This window comes from Myxocyprinus asiaticus, chromosome 38 (assembly GCF_019703515.2).
Source record: "Myxocyprinus asiaticus isolate MX2 ecotype Aquarium Trade chromosome 38, UBuf_Myxa_2, whole genome shotgun sequence".
Lineage (NCBI taxonomy): Eukaryota > Metazoa > Chordata > Actinopteri > Cypriniformes > Catostomidae > Myxocyprinus > Myxocyprinus asiaticus.
The window spans coordinates 26,637,243-26,655,140 of NC_059381.1; the positions used below are offsets into that span (position 1 = coordinate 26,637,243).

The 17,898-nt window shown below is 34.9% G+C and overlaps 2 protein-coding genes across 2 annotated transcripts in view; one reads left to right on the forward strand and one right to left on the reverse strand.

Moving 5' to 3' along the window:
• Window positions 1-15,632, forward strand: LOC127428746 (multidrug and toxin extrusion protein 1). The gene is made up of 17 exons (XM_051677331.1): window positions 1-287; window positions 904-1,005; window positions 1,106-1,174; window positions 1,301-1,449; window positions 1,774-1,816; window positions 2,515-2,559; window positions 2,677-2,774; window positions 2,922-3,019; window positions 4,120-4,233; window positions 4,355-4,422; window positions 6,148-6,256; window positions 6,825-6,900; window positions 10,864-10,933; window positions 11,357-11,489; window positions 12,286-12,380; window positions 12,456-12,534; window positions 12,647-15,632. Exons 1-17 carry the CDS (start codon window positions 105-107, stop codon window positions 12,886-12,888), a joined length of 1,773 nt encoding a protein of 590 aa, XP_051533291.1. The 5' UTR covers window positions 1-104; the 3' UTR covers window positions 12,889-15,632.
• Window positions 14,361-17,898, reverse strand: part of slc47a1 (solute carrier family 47 member 1) — a 25,275-nt gene continuing 21,737 nt past the window's right edge. The window contains exon 17 of the mRNA XM_051677330.1: window positions 14,361-17,699. Within this exon, the coding sequence (XP_051533290.1) occupies window positions 17,379-17,699 (321 nt within the window). The 3' untranslated portion in view covers window positions 14,361-17,378. The remainder of the gene's footprint in view (window positions 17,700-17,898) is intronic.

Consider the following 17,898-nt stretch of genomic DNA (forward strand, 5'->3'; position numbering starts at 1 on the left):
TTTATGAACATTATTTGCATGCCGATGTAGTCCTTTACTGTTAACGAAATAAAGTTGCCTTGTAATTAAGTGGTTATTCAGACCTGACAACAGTAATTCAGAAAATGGATAGTATCAAAACAGTAACTCATATAAATGGAGACGCAAAAAAGGAGAAAAGTGATGATGCTCAGTCAACATCGAGTTCACATATTGTTTGTGGAGGATGTCGAAGGAAACTAAGGAAGTTGTTGCCTGTGAACTATAAAGAAGAAATTGTACAACTGCTGAAACTGGCTGGACCAGTGGTAAGACAGAACATTAAAATTGTCATTGTCAGAATTGTTGCTCACTGTGTAAAGTTTATAAATCTAAACCAAGTCAAACAAGTAAATGTAAACTGCTTATTGTATTCACACGTCAGAACTTTGCTGAACAAATCAACAGACCAAAAAATAAAAAATAAAAAATAAATAAATAAAAAAAATAAAAATAAAAAAATGTCGTTGTTGCATTGGCAGTGAAAGTTAAATATCTTTACAGTTTATACAGTATATGTAGAGTATATTGAAGTTATCCAAGCTTTTTATTTACTCTGTGAATGGAACTATTGAAATAAAGTTATCTGGCCACAATGAAATAATAATAATAATAATAATAACTGAACCAACAAAACCATGACACAAGAACAAAATAGCTTACATCATACATTTCTAAACATTGTTTAACAAAATAGCCTAAATCATAACTTTTAAAGCATTATGTTTTTAGTTTTGGACAGAGTACAGTTTAATCAAATCCTTGATTTAAAAATATTTTTAACGCCAGTGCACTGATGACAGATTTGACCAAACAATAATTAAAATCAAAATATTCAAAAATCAAAAAAGTGAAAATGTGATCATGTTTCTCCTCTTTATTCAGTTTATATCTCAGCTGATGATCTTTCTGATCAGTTTCGTCAGCACTGTGTTCTGTGGACACTTGGGGAAAACCGAACTGGCCGGTGTGGCTCTGGCTATTGCAGTGAGTTCATAAAGTTCACCGACTTAAAGTTGCTGATTGGTATTAAGCCTGTGTGGATTACACACTAATTACATTTGTATATATCTCCTTTTTCACACAGGTTATTAATGTGACCGGCATTTCCATTGGCTCTGGGTTGGCGTCTGCATGTGATACACTCATCTCCCAGGTAGGACACATACAGTAATGTTCAATAATTGCAAGTGTTGAGTTACAGTAGTGTACTTTGTGCTCAGGGTTAAGCTTTTGTCTGCGCTATAAGGTGTGATTTTAATTGAATTCTCTCCTCTTGCAGACGTTTGGGAGTAATAATCTGAAGCGGGTGGGTGTGATACTGCAGAGAGGGATTCTCATCCTCCTGTTGGCCTGTTTCCCCTGCTGGGCACTGCTCATTAACACAGAGCCCATCCTACTGGCTGTCAGACAGAGCCCCAGTGTGGCCAGGTTTGGCATATTGAAAAACTACTTTAGTATATGTTCTGACTGGCAAAACTGACCTTAATGAATACTGATAAAACAATGCTTGTCTATATACTGTGATGTGAAAAAGTAAATTAGTGCAATTTCAATATATGGTATTATGAGAATCCATTAACCAACAACATGGCTAACTCCCAATTGATGACTGTTCAGCAGTTTTTAAAATGAAATTTAAACTACAGTTGGTGATGTAATGATGACATATAATTTGGTCGTGTGATAATCACATGGATCTAGTGTCAGTGCCGCTGTCTTTTGCTGTGTGTGATTGTCTTTCTCTCCTAACAGTCTTTCACAACTCTATGTAAAAATATTCATGCCTGCACTGCCTGTGAGTACCACTTTAAACCTTTTTTCACACCATCATTCACACATCTTTCCAAAACATGTTTTATTGATGTAGACAGCAAAAAAAAAAGAAAAAAAAAAATCTGCCACGTGCATGAAAACATTCACAAAGCTATCAAATCTTGGCAATGGGCATGCCCATGCACAAATCTGATCCTCAAACCAGCCCGTCTGGCACCAACAATCATGCCACAGTTGAAATCACTGAGATCACATTTTTCCCTATTCTGATGGTTGATGTGAACATTAACTGAAGCCCCTGATATGTATCTGCATGATTTTATGCATTGTAATGATGCCACATGATTGACTGGTTAGATAATTGCATGAATAAGTAGGTGGACAGGTGTTCCTAATAAAGTGCTCAGTGAGTGTATATTTGAAAATACTAAAAAAAAATGACAAGTTTCCATTGATGTAACATATATTTAGCCAAATACACACATATATGACACCTACATATATTTCTATGAATTCCTACATATTTATGGATTTATATTCACATGTTTGAACATATATGACCTTATATTACATTTCTGTATGGGCAAAAACAGGAACTTGTCCTTTTTTCAGCTTTTTTTAGGAAAATGTATTAACTTGTAAAATTAAAGTTATAACAAATATTTGTCCATATAGATAATAATGTGAAAATTAAATACTATTTTTTGTTATTGTCTCCAGGCTGCATTTATGTACCAACTGCAAGGAAAGTATCTTCAAAATCAGGTAAAACCTCCATTACTGGTGATGTGTCTCTAATCCAGTACTTCTCTGCTTGACCTTGTGGTCCATAGACTATATGCTGCTGTAATGTTAAAGAGCTGTTTGCCTACCTTTGTTTAGGGTATTATTTGGCCTCAGGTCATCACAGGAGCAGCTGGAAATATCCTTAATGCTTTAATAAACTACATCTTCCTTCATCTGCTTGATCTTGGTGTTGCGTAAGAAATTTTTTTGATTCTGTTTTTCTCACTAAGACCATAGTTTGTTGGTTTGAAATAAATGCAGGGTCAAATGACACATTAAACTCATAGTCTCTTGTATTTCATCTCTTATTTGTTCATTATCTTCATGTGCCATGTTCACAGAGGATCTGCTGCTGCAAACACCATTTCTCAATATTCATTGGCTGTTTTTCTTTATGTTTACATCCGCTGGAGGGGTCTGCATAAAGCCACCTGGGATGGTGAGTTTACACTGGTTCTCAGCCTTTTTATTTTACTTTTTAATAACAGAAACCAGGTGTATCAATAGATTAAAGCAGTTAATCACAAAGGTTGTGATTCCAGAAGTTTCAAGAACTGTATGTTTTTCAATGAAAAGTTTTTGAATTAAGATTGATAAAAAAAAAATATAATATGTCAAACTGTCTATCTATCAAACTCACTGTCTGACAGATACTTACTGATTAATTTGCCACATATATTTAATTTACCCAGTTTTACTTCAACTAAAGCTTACACATTTGCAATTGCAGTGCATTATGTAAGTTTTATGTCCTGCCCCACAATCTTTCCTTTTTAATATTTGACCAGGAGTGAAAACTTTGATGAGTCATGTGAGATCAGGTTTATTTCATAACACACTTCCTTCATACTGTAGATATTTTCAATGTTCTGAAATCTGTTGTGTGTTGTTTTAAATGTGAAGGTGCCCTGTCTTCCATTAATAATATGATAGTTATCCTTACATTTTAACAATAAAGTTTGTAAGATGTTTATCTTTTTTGCTGATAATTATGCTGCAGAGACAGATGATCTTTCCCTTATAGCTCAAAATATCTTTGGTAATTAATTATGCGTTATTGTATTTTTTCCCGATCACTAATTCAACACTTTTCAATAAAAGAAACCAATGGAAGAAATCACACCGTGCCATCTATAGACACTGTCTCTGATAAATGTATTTGATAATGATTGGTTATTTATACAGAAGGAGTCAAATTTAATTTCTTCTCCCTTTTTTATCATTTGTATTTCCATTCTGATTGGTCAGTTTACTTACTAAAGGAGACTTTGGGACTCATATGGCATTCATGCAGTGATTCCATTTTTTAATTCTGCATAGGATAGAGCAAAAAGAATAAAAAAGTACAGGAATAATAGTTAATTTTATTTAAAAATTGAGTTTTTTTTTTTTTTTAGATTATTCTATAGCTTATTTAGAATACGTCTTTGAATATGCCACTGCCCGTGTTATTTATTTATTTATTTTTTTACACAATTTCAAATTACATTTTGCCATGTCTCCATCTGTTATCACTTTCAATTTCTCACACACCATTAGGTTGGTCTCGTGACTGTCTGCAGGAATGGGGTGCCTTCATCAGTTTGGCTCTTCCCAGCATGCTCATGCTTTGTGTGGAGTGGTGGACATATGAGATTGGTGGATTCCTGGCAGGTTTGCAAACTTTTTGTGTATTTATGTAATTCAGTTTTAATCATGTTATGAATGTATTTGTAAATATATAGTGATGTATGTAGTTTTGATGTATTTTACATCTTACCACTTATCATTTTAGGACTCATCAGTGAGACTGAGCTGGGGGCGCAGTCTGTTGTCTATGAGCTGGCCACTATTGCATATATGGTAGGTTTACAAAAAAAAATTAAACGCAAGGTTACCTCATGTTGCTCCAAACACATATGACTTTCTCTCTTCTGTGAAACACAAAAGGAAACATTAGGCAGAATGTCTCAGTCACCATTCACTATCAATTTATGGAAGAAAAAAAAAAAAAATGCAATGGAAGTGAATGGTGACTGAGACTTGCACACTGCCATACTGCTACACTACCGTTCAAAAGTTTAGGGTCACTTATTCTTTATTTTTTATTATTTTCACATATTAGAATAATAGTAAAGTCATCACAACTATGGAATAACAGAAATGGAACTATGGGAATTATGTTGTGACTAGAAAAATCCAAACTAATTCAAAACTGTTATATTTTAGCATCTTCAAAGTATCACCCTTTGCCTAGAATTTGCAGACATGTACTCTTGACATTTTCTCAACCAACTTCTTGAGGTATCACCCTGGGATCATTTTTAAACAGTATTGAAGGAGTTCCCATCTATGTTGGGCACTTATTGGCTGCTTTTCTTTATTATTTGGTCCAAGTCATCCATTTCAAACATTTTTTTTATTTTTTTTTTATCAAATTTTAGTTTTATAATGAAATAAATTAATATGTTGGCACAATTATATTTTTGTCTACAAAACTAATTTCAAACATTTAAGCATACGCCTTCAGATCAAAAGATTTTTAAGATCATGAGAAACATTTCAGGCAAGCGACACCAAACTTTTGAACGGTAGTGTATATCTTTTGTGTTCCACAGAAGAACAAAAGTTATACAGGTTTGGAACAACATAACTTTAACACAAGTGAAACTGTACACCTGCACTTGTTTCAAGATCTCCTCACACCCAACAGCACCAGCTGTTTGATGGTCAATGGGTCAAGAAAACAGCACTACATTTACACGAATGATAAACTGAAACTGGAACCTGTTGGTAGAACACATGGAACTAAGAAGTGTCACATTTCTGTTGTTCCTCAATCAGCCAAGATTTGCTTTTGGATTATTTTTTTTAATGTTACTCATGGAATTGTATTACATTAGCAAATAGTATTTTGTTATCTTCTGCCTGTGTGGAAAAATAGACAAATCGGTTGGTGACTGCAACCAAATCATATACGGTAACTAAATAACCCACAATTATTATTATTATTTTTTTACCCACCATTGTTTAAGTAATATGTAAACAATGTACCAGTACATAAAAATGTGGCCAATCAGATGTGCACCATTTAATTATTCCTTAGCTATTTAGTTTGATATGTGTGCAAATAGCATGCATGCTAAATATTGTGCAAATCAGTTAAGTGGTTTTTGAGAAGATGATTTTCAAAAGTTTGAACAAAACCCCAGAGGTGAAATTTCAGGTCTGTAACAGGTCTGTAACACTGTTGTTGCAGAGCAACCATAGCATGAATCAATTCTATAATTGAGATGATTAAATTTAGCTACAGATATAACCAAAAAGAATGCAAAATTTAGAAACTATTCACCATAAGCTACAGTATAACAAAGTTAAAAAGAAGAACACCAAAAGCAGAGCTGCTGGTTTCAATGCCTCCTTTTGAAACATGTACTATTGCCTTCATTAAATAACAGCTATAAATTGAAATCCTCTGAATAAAATAGGCTGATTAGTTTGAAACCAAGTTCAATGTATTTTTTTTGTTTTTTTTTTTTGGTCACTCCGTAAGTTGTTTTCCACAGTATCTTCTATTTTTATATGTAGTTTCCTCTGGGATTTGCAGTGGCAGCCAGTGTAAGAGTGGGAAATGCACTTGGAGCCGGAAACTCAGAACAAGCTAAGATGTCTGCCAAAGTATCTTTAGTCTGTGGATGTATGTGCTCATTTTTTTAACAGCTTTAACTGATGCTGAACATGCCTAATTATTTTGAATATTTCTATACATGGAACATTATATATAAAATATTAAACTAATATTTGGGGTTCAATACAGGTTAAGCTCAATCAACAGCATTTGTGGTATAATGTTGATTACCACAAAATCACAACTTCGTTGACATGACGACGTAACACTGTAAACCCTAAACCCTAAAAACAACAATTTAAACAACTTAGCTCAAGATTGTTCAAGATGTTTTAACACAAGATTTAATGTAAGTGCTTTTATAAAATTATAAGCTTCACATTTCTGTGTTTAAGCCCTCCAAAAATTGGCCCCATTCACTTCCATTTTAAGTGCTGCACTGTAACCTTTTTTTATATATATATAAAAGGAGGGATGAGTCAAAATAATTTTTTGTGCCAATCAACATTATGCCATAAATGCTGTCGATTGAGCTTAACTTGTACTGAAACCGGAATATTCCTTTAAAAATCTATTTTTAACATTAACAATTTACCTTATTTGCATAACAAATAATCTGTTGTTGTTGTTTTTTTAGTACTTGTTTCCTGTGTGGTTGCAACCTGTATTGGAGGCTCCAAGGACATTATTGGGTACATTTTTACTACAGAAGAGTAAGTACAGAGCTACAGAGATCCACTGTTCAATGTCACATTGTTGTGTTGTTTTTACATGTGTGGCAGTGCTGATATAATTCTGATATAACAGTTTTTCCTGTTTTAGAGTGTGTGGGGTTCAGAGCAAACAAGTGAGCAGTAAAGCATTCAAAGACTTCCAAATTTTTACTTTACCTAATAGGTTTTTTGTTGTTGTTGTGTAATGATTTAACAAATTGTTAATCTATTTACTCTACAACAAGTTAATCTATGTACTCTAAATCATGTTGCTCCAGTCAAGATGATGAGTACTGTGTACACGTGAAATTGCTAAACGCACTGAATGCCTGGACCTTGGCTCCCGTGTCCACTAGGGTTGGGCAAAATTCAGAATTTAAGAATGGGTTTCATTTCAAAGCCTGAGTTGGAATTTTGAATGGAATTGACCACACACCCCAGTATGTCAAATGAATTGGGATGACAAAGTGAGGAATTTAGTGGATTTACATTGATTATTACTATCATCTAATGACTCTGCAAATACCCCATAGTTTGTGTGTATGATAACACGTTTATGATAATTTACATTTAAACTAAATGTATAATTAATTTATAAAAAGATTTAACATGTGAATGTGGGGATGACATTAATAGGATATTGGTCTTGGACTTTCCTAGATCTGCTATGCTGCTGCTGCTGCAGAGCAAGTACAGAGACTTACTACTGCTAGAAAAAATACATACATACTGAGTTAGTATATGGACATGCTGCTGCTGCACTATGAAACAAAACGCAAGACATCCTGCATCGAATATGTGTTAAATGCTGCTGCAAAATATAGATATTAAACAATCCCTTAACAAAGCGGGGAAACTGCACAAACGGATAACTCATAAATACAAAACACAAACCCCCAACCAAGCAGATCTATCGCCTAGACTTATGTACTGCTGCTGCTCCGAAGAGCCATGTGCAACAACTGTATGCTAGCTAGGTTTTCCTAGGCCACAGGCCAAATTGCATAATGATAATGAACTAAACTTATTTGTGTGCATCGGCCTGCTTAGCCAAATAGCTTTAACGCTAGTGGCCAAACTCATAAATTGTACCTGAGCCAGGAAAGCCCGGAGATTATATAACTAGTGACATGCCATGTGTTGATTTATTTAATCGAATAACCGAAGATAGCGATGTGTGGCTGCCAGATTTGGCTAAGGCTTACCTTATTAAGATGCACTTCTGTGTATCATGGCCAAAGAAGACCTTACCATACAAGCTGATAGAAAGAACCCTCCCCAAGCAAACCACCTGAGCAAATAGCATTTTCAGAGAAACAAAACTCTCGCAGCATGGTGCAGATAAACCAGTCTAATTGCAAAACTGAGCCATTTAAATATAAGATAAGGAGAGAGACGCAAGATAATTGGCTACTCGATAAAAAGTCAGAGAACCAATCAGCCTACACAATGCGAGCCGATTGGCTTAACATGTATCAAATGAGCAAGCAGATTGGCTAACAGATAACAAGTCAAAAACCTTTCAGATTGCGCCACATAAAGTTGCACGACTTAACTTTGGTTATTTATTAATTTCTTTTCATTTCATTCCATTTTAGTTCTACTTCAAATTTAAATTGCAATTCTGCATCCTTATTGTTACCTCGGTTGAAATGCAGTTCAAATTCATGAACTGAACTGGAATTTAAGACATTCTCTATTCAATTCTGAATGGTACATAACCTTGATGTCCAGTGATGCATTCTGCAGTACTAAATAGACCTAACAGACACCAAAGAAACAGGCAAGAGAGTCTGAGCCAAAATTAAATTAGCTTCTTTATGCATAAATAACCATCATTATCAATCATTATCAGAGATACCCTAACCTTTCAAGCTAGTTAGCTTTCAGTATCACTTGAGTCATCAAACCTGCTTGTGCTAACAGATGCAGAGAGACTTTCAAATTTAGCCAAATGATTAATCATTTGAAGAAAAAAAAATAAAAAGGCAAAAATATAAATGATCAAAGAATTTCAAAACATGTGCAATACTGAATGCCACGGCCATAGTATATAAATTTGCCACAGTAAAATAGCAGAGGATTGCCTTGACACAGTGGTGAGTAGATAGAGTGGGCTCTTAAATCAATATATTTTTATATCATAGTATTTAGATGGCACTGTGTGATTTATTCTGTTTGTTTACTATTAATCATGTCATTAATTATACAGGTGCATCTCAATAAATTAGAATGTCGTGGAAAAGTTCATTTATTTCAGTAATTCAACTCAAATTGTGAAACTTGTGTATTAAATAAATTCAGTGCACACAGACTGAAGTAGTTTAAGTCTTTGGTTCTTTTAATTGTGATGATTTTGGCTCACATTTTACAAAAACCCACCAATTCACTATCTCAAAAAATTAGAATACATCATAAGACCAATAAAAAAAACATTTTTAGTGAATTGTTGGCCTTCTGGAAAGTATGTTCATTTACTGTATATGTACTCAATACTTGGTAGGGGCTCATTTTGCTTTAATTACTGCCTCAATTCGGCGTGGCATGGAGGTGATCAGTTTGTGGCACTGCTGAGGTGGTATGGAAGCCCAGGTTTCTTTGACAGTGGCCTTCAGCTCATCTGCATTTTCTGGTCTCTTGTTTCTCATTTTCCTCTTGACAATACCCCATAGATTCTCTATGGGGCTCTGGTCTGGTGAGTTTGCTGGCCAGTCAAGCACACCAAGACCATGGTCATTTAACTGACTTTTGGTGCTTTTGGCAGTGTGGGCAGGTGCCAAATCCTGCTGGAAAATGAAATCAGCATCTTTAAAAAGCTGGTCAGCAGAAGGAAGCATGAAGTGCTCCAAAATGTCTTGGTAAACGGGTGCAGTGACTTTGGTTTTCAAAAGACACAATGGACCAACACCAGCAGATGACATTGCACCCCAAATCATCACAGACTGTGGAAACTTAACACTGGACTTCAAGCAACTTGGGCTATGAGCTTCTCCACCCTTCCTCCAGACTGTAGGACCTTGGTTTCCAAATGAAATACAAAACTTGCTCTCATCTGAAAAGAGGACTTTGGACCACTGGGCAACAGTCCAGTTCTTCTTCTCCTTAGCCCAGGTAAGACGCCTCTGACGTTGTCTGTGGTTCAGGAGTGGCTTAACAAGAGGAATACGACAACTGTAGCCAAATTCCTTGACATGTCTGTGCGTGGTGGCTCTTGATGCCTTGACCCCAGCCTCAGTCCATTCCTTGTGAAGTTCACCCAAATTCTTGAATCGATTTTGCTTGACAATCATAAGGCTGCGGTTCTCTCGGTTGGTTGTGCATCTTTTTCTTCCACACTTTTTCCTTCCACTCAACTTTCTGTTAACATGCTTGGATACAGCACTCTGTGAACAGCCAGCTTCTTTGGCAATGAATGTTTGTGGCTTACCCTCCTTGTGAAGGGTGTCAGTGATTGTCTTCTGGACAACTGTCAGATCAGCAGTCTTCCCCATGATTGTGTAGCCTAGTGAACCAAACTGAGAGACCATTTTGAAGGCTCAGGAAACCTTAGCAGGTGTTTTGAGTTGATTAGCTGATTGGCATGTCACCATATTCTAATTTTTTGAGATAGTGAATTGGTGGGTTTTTGTAAAATGTGAGCCAAAATCATCACAATTAAAAGAACCAAAGACTTAAACTACTTCAGTCTGTGTGCATTGAATTTATTTAATACACGAGTTTCACAATTTGAGTTGAATTACTGAAATAAATGAACTTTTCCATGACATTCTAATTTATTGAGATGCACCTGTAAAGACTGTTTTAAGATACCAGGGAGAGACCATCTGTGTACAGGAGCACAATTATCAGCTAAAAAAGATAAAATCTACTGCAGTCTTTTATTGATTTTAATAATATAGATTTATATATCAGCCTCCCTGGATACTTGCTTATCTTTTTATCATTATCTTCTCTGTCTCACAGGGATATTGTGTTCAGAGTTTCAGAGGTCATGATCATGTATGGCTTCTTTCATCTATTTGATGCCATTGCGGTAAGGTTATACATACATATACTTTTTTCAAATTATTGGTACCAAATTCTAATTTCTTTGTATGTTTATGAAAGTGAGAGATGAAGAGAAAGAGGAATAAATTAATCAAACATACATATCTTTGTGTTTATCTTTGTGCATATCTTTCTATATTTTCCAAGTGGCACCTCTGTACCATCTGGTACCATCTTTTTTCACTCCCTGTTTAACAAAGCACACTTAAAAACACAAAGTAGTAATCAACTGAAAATCATATTTTATAGGCATATTTTTATGTGTGTATATGAAGTGCTGTGATGGCACACATGAGAAAGAAAAGACCATTATGTTCTTTATATTGCAGACTTTAGATATTGTGAACCATTCTGATATGTATCTTGTCTTCTTTGTAAGTTAAAATAGGGTTTGCTTTTCTGTCTATAGGGCATTACAGGTGGCATTGTCCGAGGTGCTGGAAAACAACTGCTAGGTGCTCTTTGTAACATTGTGGGATACTATTTTGTGGGATTCCCAATTGGAGTGTCACTGATGTTTGCTGTCAACATGGGCATAATTGGTAAGACTATTTGTAATGAAATTAGCAATTATCACGAAATTAGCCATGTATTCAAAGTTGAATCCAAGCTACAGTATGGAGGCCACATGAAGTGGTAGAGGTTAAAGGGTTAGTTCACACAAAAATGAAAATTCTCTCATCATTTACTCACCCTCATGCCATCCCATATGTGTATGACTTTCTTTCTTCTGCTGAACACAAACAAAGATTTTTAGAAGAACATTTCAGCTCTGTAGGTCCATACAATGCAAGTGAATGGTGGCCAGAGATATGATAGGTGTGGGTGAGAAACATATCAATATTTAAGTCCTTTTTTACTATAAATCTCCACTTTCACTTTTACTTTCACATTCTTATTTTGTTTTTGGTGATTTGCATTCTTTGTGCATATCGCCACCTACTGGGCAGGGAGAAGAATTCATAGTAAAAAAAGGACTTAAATATTGATCTGTTTCTCACCCACACATATCATATTGCTTCTGTAGACCATTGAAGTCGTATGGGTAACTTTTATGCTGCCTTTATGTGCTTTTTGCAGCTTCAAAGTTCTGGCCACCATTCACTTGCACTGTATGGACCTACAGAACTGAGATATTCTTTAAAAAATCTTTGAGTGTGAGGGTGAGTAAATGATGAGAGAATTTTCATTTTTGGGTGCACTATCACTTTAAAGGTGAGCAAATGAAACCCTCTAGCTTTGTAAGAACAACCAATACTCTTTCAAGAACTCCAGTTGAACTATATTCAATTGACAAGCTAAACACCTCTATTAATGTCTTCTTTCTTTTTTTGCAAGGTTTATGGACTGGATTTTTTGTATGTGTATTCATGCAGTCTTTGTTCTTCATCATCCTAATTTGCAAACTGGACTGGAAGAAAGCAACTCAAGAGGTGGGACATTTTTCCACATACATGTTTTGGTTTTCTCTAGGTAAATGATGATGAGTCTTGCCTTCTTATTTTCAGGCCTTGATCAGAGCAGGTGTACAAGCACCTAAGACTAAAGATGAATCTTATGCTATGGAAAACAAGGTCTGCAATGAAGGTACTATGGTGTATGATGACCCTGTTCAACGATCTGTGTTGTTTTTATGGGAAACAGTTTTTTGTTTCTTGATTATATTCAACTGCTAAAGCCTTTGTATACCTTCTTACAGAAGTAGCACAGGAGTTCCAGCAAATTGAAGAAGGCCAGGCCAATGGAAACACAGACCTGGAAGAGCTAAGTAAAGGAGAAGGGGGAATAACAGAGGCTGGCACAATTGTCACAATTGGAAACGTCTTGACCACTAAACAACTGGTTGTCCGTCGAGGACTTGCAGTTCTCATCATGCTGCTCATACTAGCTGGAGGGATTGTGTTAAATGAGATGCTCACTGAATATCTCAAACGAGGATGATATAATAATTTTTCACCAAAGATTTTCTCACAAAAGTCTTCCAAAGAGAAGGGACAGTGGCTTCTTTGTGAGATTCTCTTCAAGATGATGTGAGGCTATGGAAGTATTTAGTTAGATTTTTTTATATTGATCAGCACAGACAACTACACATTCTTGAAATAATAATAATTAAAAAAAAGCACAAACTTTTGAGGTGAGAACAGTATGTGAAAGAGCTTATCACATCCACCAAACAAGCTTAGAAACAGGAATATAAGATCAAGACTCAGCTACACTGCCATGTAAAGACAAAATGCAGTAACTACACATTTGGTAAAAAATTAAGTTCAGTCATGACAACTCTCTGAATAAACGTTGAAGTATTATAATGGATATGACAAGTTAGTAGGCTTGGTCTTTGCATACAACTGTAGATCTGCTGTTGCTGCTGAACAATTAGACATAAATACAGTCCCTCTGAAACAGATCTAGATAGGTGTTGCTGGGGAGGAGGAGGGTTTTATGACTGAACTTAAAGAAAAAGTGCACCTAAAAATGAAATTTCTCATTTACTCACCCTCATGCCATCACAGATGTGACTGTACAAAAATTTTTAGAAGAATATCTCACCTCTATAGGTGAGACTAAAACTTTGAAGCTCAAAAAAGCACATAAAGGCAGCATAAAAGTAATCCATAAAACTAAGGTGGTTTAATCCATGTCTTTTAAAGCAATCCAATTGGTTTTTGGAAGAAAACAGACAAAAAATAGAACTCCCTTTTCACTGTAAATCGTCTCCTTGGCGATCATGATTTCAAGCTTAAATACACATCCCAGTGCCATCTAGCACTCTGCGCATATGTCAAGCACTAGGAAGTGTAATCGAGCTTGAAATCATGACCGTGCATAGAGACTGCAATGGCAAGGTGTACAGTCAAAAATTAGTTATATTTTGGTTTGTTCTCACTCAAATTTGATTAGATCGCTTAAGAGACATGGATTAAACCACTGGAGTCAAATGGATTACTTTTATGCTGCCTTTGTGCTTTTTGGAGCTTCAAAGTTTTGGCCACCATTCACTTGCATTGTATACAGAGCTGAGATATTCTTCTAAAAACCTTCATTTGTGTTCTCCAGAATGAAGAAAGTCATACACATCTGGGATGGTATGAGGGTGAGTAAATGATGAGAAAATGTTCATTTTGTGGTGAACTATTTCATTAATCATTTATATCTGAACTGAATATTTTTATCTTAACTGAATCATATTTAACTGTAATCACGTATCTTAGACTATGATCTGCCTGTAATAGATGGGGTTGGCTTGATTATGCACAGTTTCAGAGAAAAGAGTACATTTTAAGTTTCAGTGTTGGCCGAGTTGTGTTTTGACTTTGAAGGCCAGGACTGATACTAAGCCATTCTAATGGTTGATCTGTATGCACAATTAAAGAGAGCCATTTAAGCCAGAACGAAAAGCTTAGCACTGTGAGATTGAGATTGGCGAATTTTAAAAAATTACAGTCCATAAATTATTTCATTAAATGTCTTTTTTTTCTTTTTTTTTTAGGAGTTAAGCTGTTTTTTCCTTGCATATTTGCAGCAAACAGTGAAGGTCATTGAATGTCACTGTCACTATGGATAAAAGTGTCTGCTAAATGAATAAATGGATATTTGTAAATTAATAAATGTTTTGGTGTTGTTGGTAAACATATTTTGTCCAAAAAAAAAAAATAAAAAAAAATAAAATCGAGACCCATCATTTTACTTTATGTAATATTTAATGCATTTAGCAGATGCTTTTTGCTTATTACTAAGTATTAGCTTCACAATAGACTGCCATGGTCAGCAGATGGCAGTCATGCAATTCAGAAAGTTATCTACTGGAATGAGTTTTTTGTCCATCATATTTTTTTGTTCGCTCATTGTCAGTAATGTGTTGCCATGCCACATGGAGTTCTGGGGTTATGATTGTAAAAGACTTTTGGCTTCTTATGGTACATTTTCCACTGAGGTAGCTGTTAGAAGGCTCATTGAGCTTTTCTTCAGTTGACCTTCTGTCTCTTTTTTTCATTTGGGGCAAAAAACAACAGCAAGGATTTAACCTATGTATTATGTTACATTTCCTAAAATAAGTTACTAGTCAAATAGCTAGTAACTATGTTTTACCTGACCAAAAAGTCAATTTTCACTCACATATGATGCTTGTCAAGAGTTAGTTTTGGATATTGGCTATATGTTTGTAACTTTCATTAAGAAGTTTGACAAATGTTCCTTCCTTAAGATTGTTTGCAAATGTCAGCTATTGCCTCAGGGAGTGCACATAAAACCAAGAAGTCCTTTTTGTTGCAGTGATGACCACAGGAAAGACCGGTTAAAGACTTTATATAGTAAATATTTAAAGTTAATGTTTCTAAGTCTATTTAAATTATTCTAAATGATTTCTGTTGTAAAATCTTCTGCATGCAAACAAATGTGCAAGTGGTCAGGAAGTAATTTCTCTTCACACATTTAGTCCTCTCAGATGGACTTGTTTTACAATAGTGAATGATTTAAATAGTAAATAATTGATTTGTCAAAGTGAACTCTACTGTGCACTTTATGTTCATAAAAAGCCACATAAAAATGAAAAAGCCACATAAAAATGTATTTACTGAATGAATTACCATTGAGAAATGATTTAATATATCTGCAGCATATAACCAGATATAAAAATGCTTAAAATCTGTTCACTAAGAAATTAAAATATATATAATGCACATTAAGTACTACTCTTTTCAGAAATATTATTCACTTGTAGTTTTGGCCTAATAAGCTCACTGTAAAAAATGTCCATAATTTTAACGGTAAAAGACTGTAAAAATGCTACTGTAAAAAATTTAATTGGTTAATTGGTTTATTCATATTTAATCAAATTACACAATGATCACTCTAAGACTTTATAGATATTACAGTTTCATTTTTTTGTTAATGCATGATTTCCTGTAAAACTGCTTTGAAAAGCGCTATACAAATAAAAATGACTTGACTTAACAGGCAGTTAACTTAAAATATACGATAAAAATTATATTTAAAAAGACAATACATGGAATTTTATGGTACATTGTTGAAAAAAAATAATTGTATTACATGTAAAAAGTATAATTTTACCATATAATTATATTATTTATAACGTAAAAATGTATATTATGTGTAACAGGAGAGTACATGTACTTTTTACTGTAAATTATTGTTAAAATTATGGTAAAAAAAACAAAACAAAAAAAAGCAATAATTGGACGTTCCCAGAATTCCCTGAGTAACCCATCACATTTCATTATATTTTATGGGAATAGTTATGTTTCTTCTTATTTTTAATATCAGTTATGTACATTTGGGGTGTTATGTATTATATTTGATGTAGTTTAGTTAATGTTTATTGCATTATTTTAATTTCACATGTGTTACCCTGATGGTGTTTAGTGTTTGTGTGAGTGACACTGAGCACTGTCTCTACATGTTTATTGATCATTGCTTCTGGAAGGGCCACTACTGATGAACTTCATGTCATCATGTGCCTTTCTGTTATTACTACGGTGAGTAACAATACATTATAAAGTGAGAAGCAGATTTTTACAGTTCCAGAAGGTTAAAATATTAAGTTTATATTATTTAATAATATAAAAGGTAATGCACCATAACATATACAGGCATCAAAATTACATCCCGTAAAGCCTGAATCGTGGTTACCGTATTATTTATGGTGAATTTCTGGCAACCACAGCTGCCAGTTTTTTACTGTGCATTGCTGGTTTGGAGGGTGTCCCAACACAGGATTGGTAAAGGTCATTGTCCACAAGTCCACAAGTAAGAGTTACGACTGTCACTAATGGTGGAGCTGAAGAGCTAAAAGAGATGTAATTAAGATTTTCTTGAATAACACTGACAAGTATTGTTTAAATATAACATGATTTTCTCCTTTGATAGATAAGCAGCATTATGGAAGATCGCTGAATCGACCCAGTGGTTGTCCCAGATATCTTTATATGGGACCTTGATATTAATAAAGGAATAGTTGATAATTGTTCACCCAAAATTTATAATTCTGTCATCATCTACTCACTCTCATGTCATTCCAAATTGTATGACTTATGACAGCTTTGTGTGAGAAACCTAAATTTAAGTCGTTATTCACTGACATTTTTGCCCTCCAAAGAGCTGTTAACCAGTGTGACAGGATTATTTCATCTGCGAGTTGAACTTCAGAACCGATTCAGGCCGATTCATGAACAAATCATTCAGAACAATTTTGTGAACTGGATCAATCAATTCACAGAAGAGGCAAAATAAAAATTAATTCACAAATCTGACATTGCTACTTCTCTTATGACCTTGCCAATTCGAGTTAGTGCGGATTTTCAGGGAATAATGAAACATTTCAGTCTGTTCCTCACACAAAGCTATGCATAAGGCTTCAAAAATAGTGCATGGGTCACTTTATTGCAGAGCTATTCCTTTAAGCTGGAGAGTTCCTAGCTTGCTGTAGAATTTAGAAAGGTGTCAGGGATGGAGAAGTTCCTCCAGTCCATTGTCAGGTTGCTCTGAGATGGAATGAATGGCTCTGGAAGAGGACAGGCAATGTGAACAGCAACTCCAGCTATCAGGATCAGGATGCCAGTCAACAGTGTGAGGCCCCTTCTTAGCACAAGCTGGCTCATAGAGAGCAATACTTTAGGTTGAGCTTCTCCAGTTTCACTCGCCACTGCTAGTCCCCCACTTTCAGCTTTACTCTGCTCTTGGGTACTCACTCGAACATAACTGGCAGCATCAGAACCATTACTTGTTAGCTGGGCCTAAAAGACCAAAAGATCACCACATGGATTCTATTATTACTTCACTTGAGCATAGTGTTCAATTCTTGACAAACATCATCAAAATGGACAATATACTGTTGATGCAATACAAAATTCCTAATAAATTAAGGTGGCTATGTACAGTATTTGTATGTATAAAACCCCATTCTTACTATGCATGAAAAATACTAACTGGGAT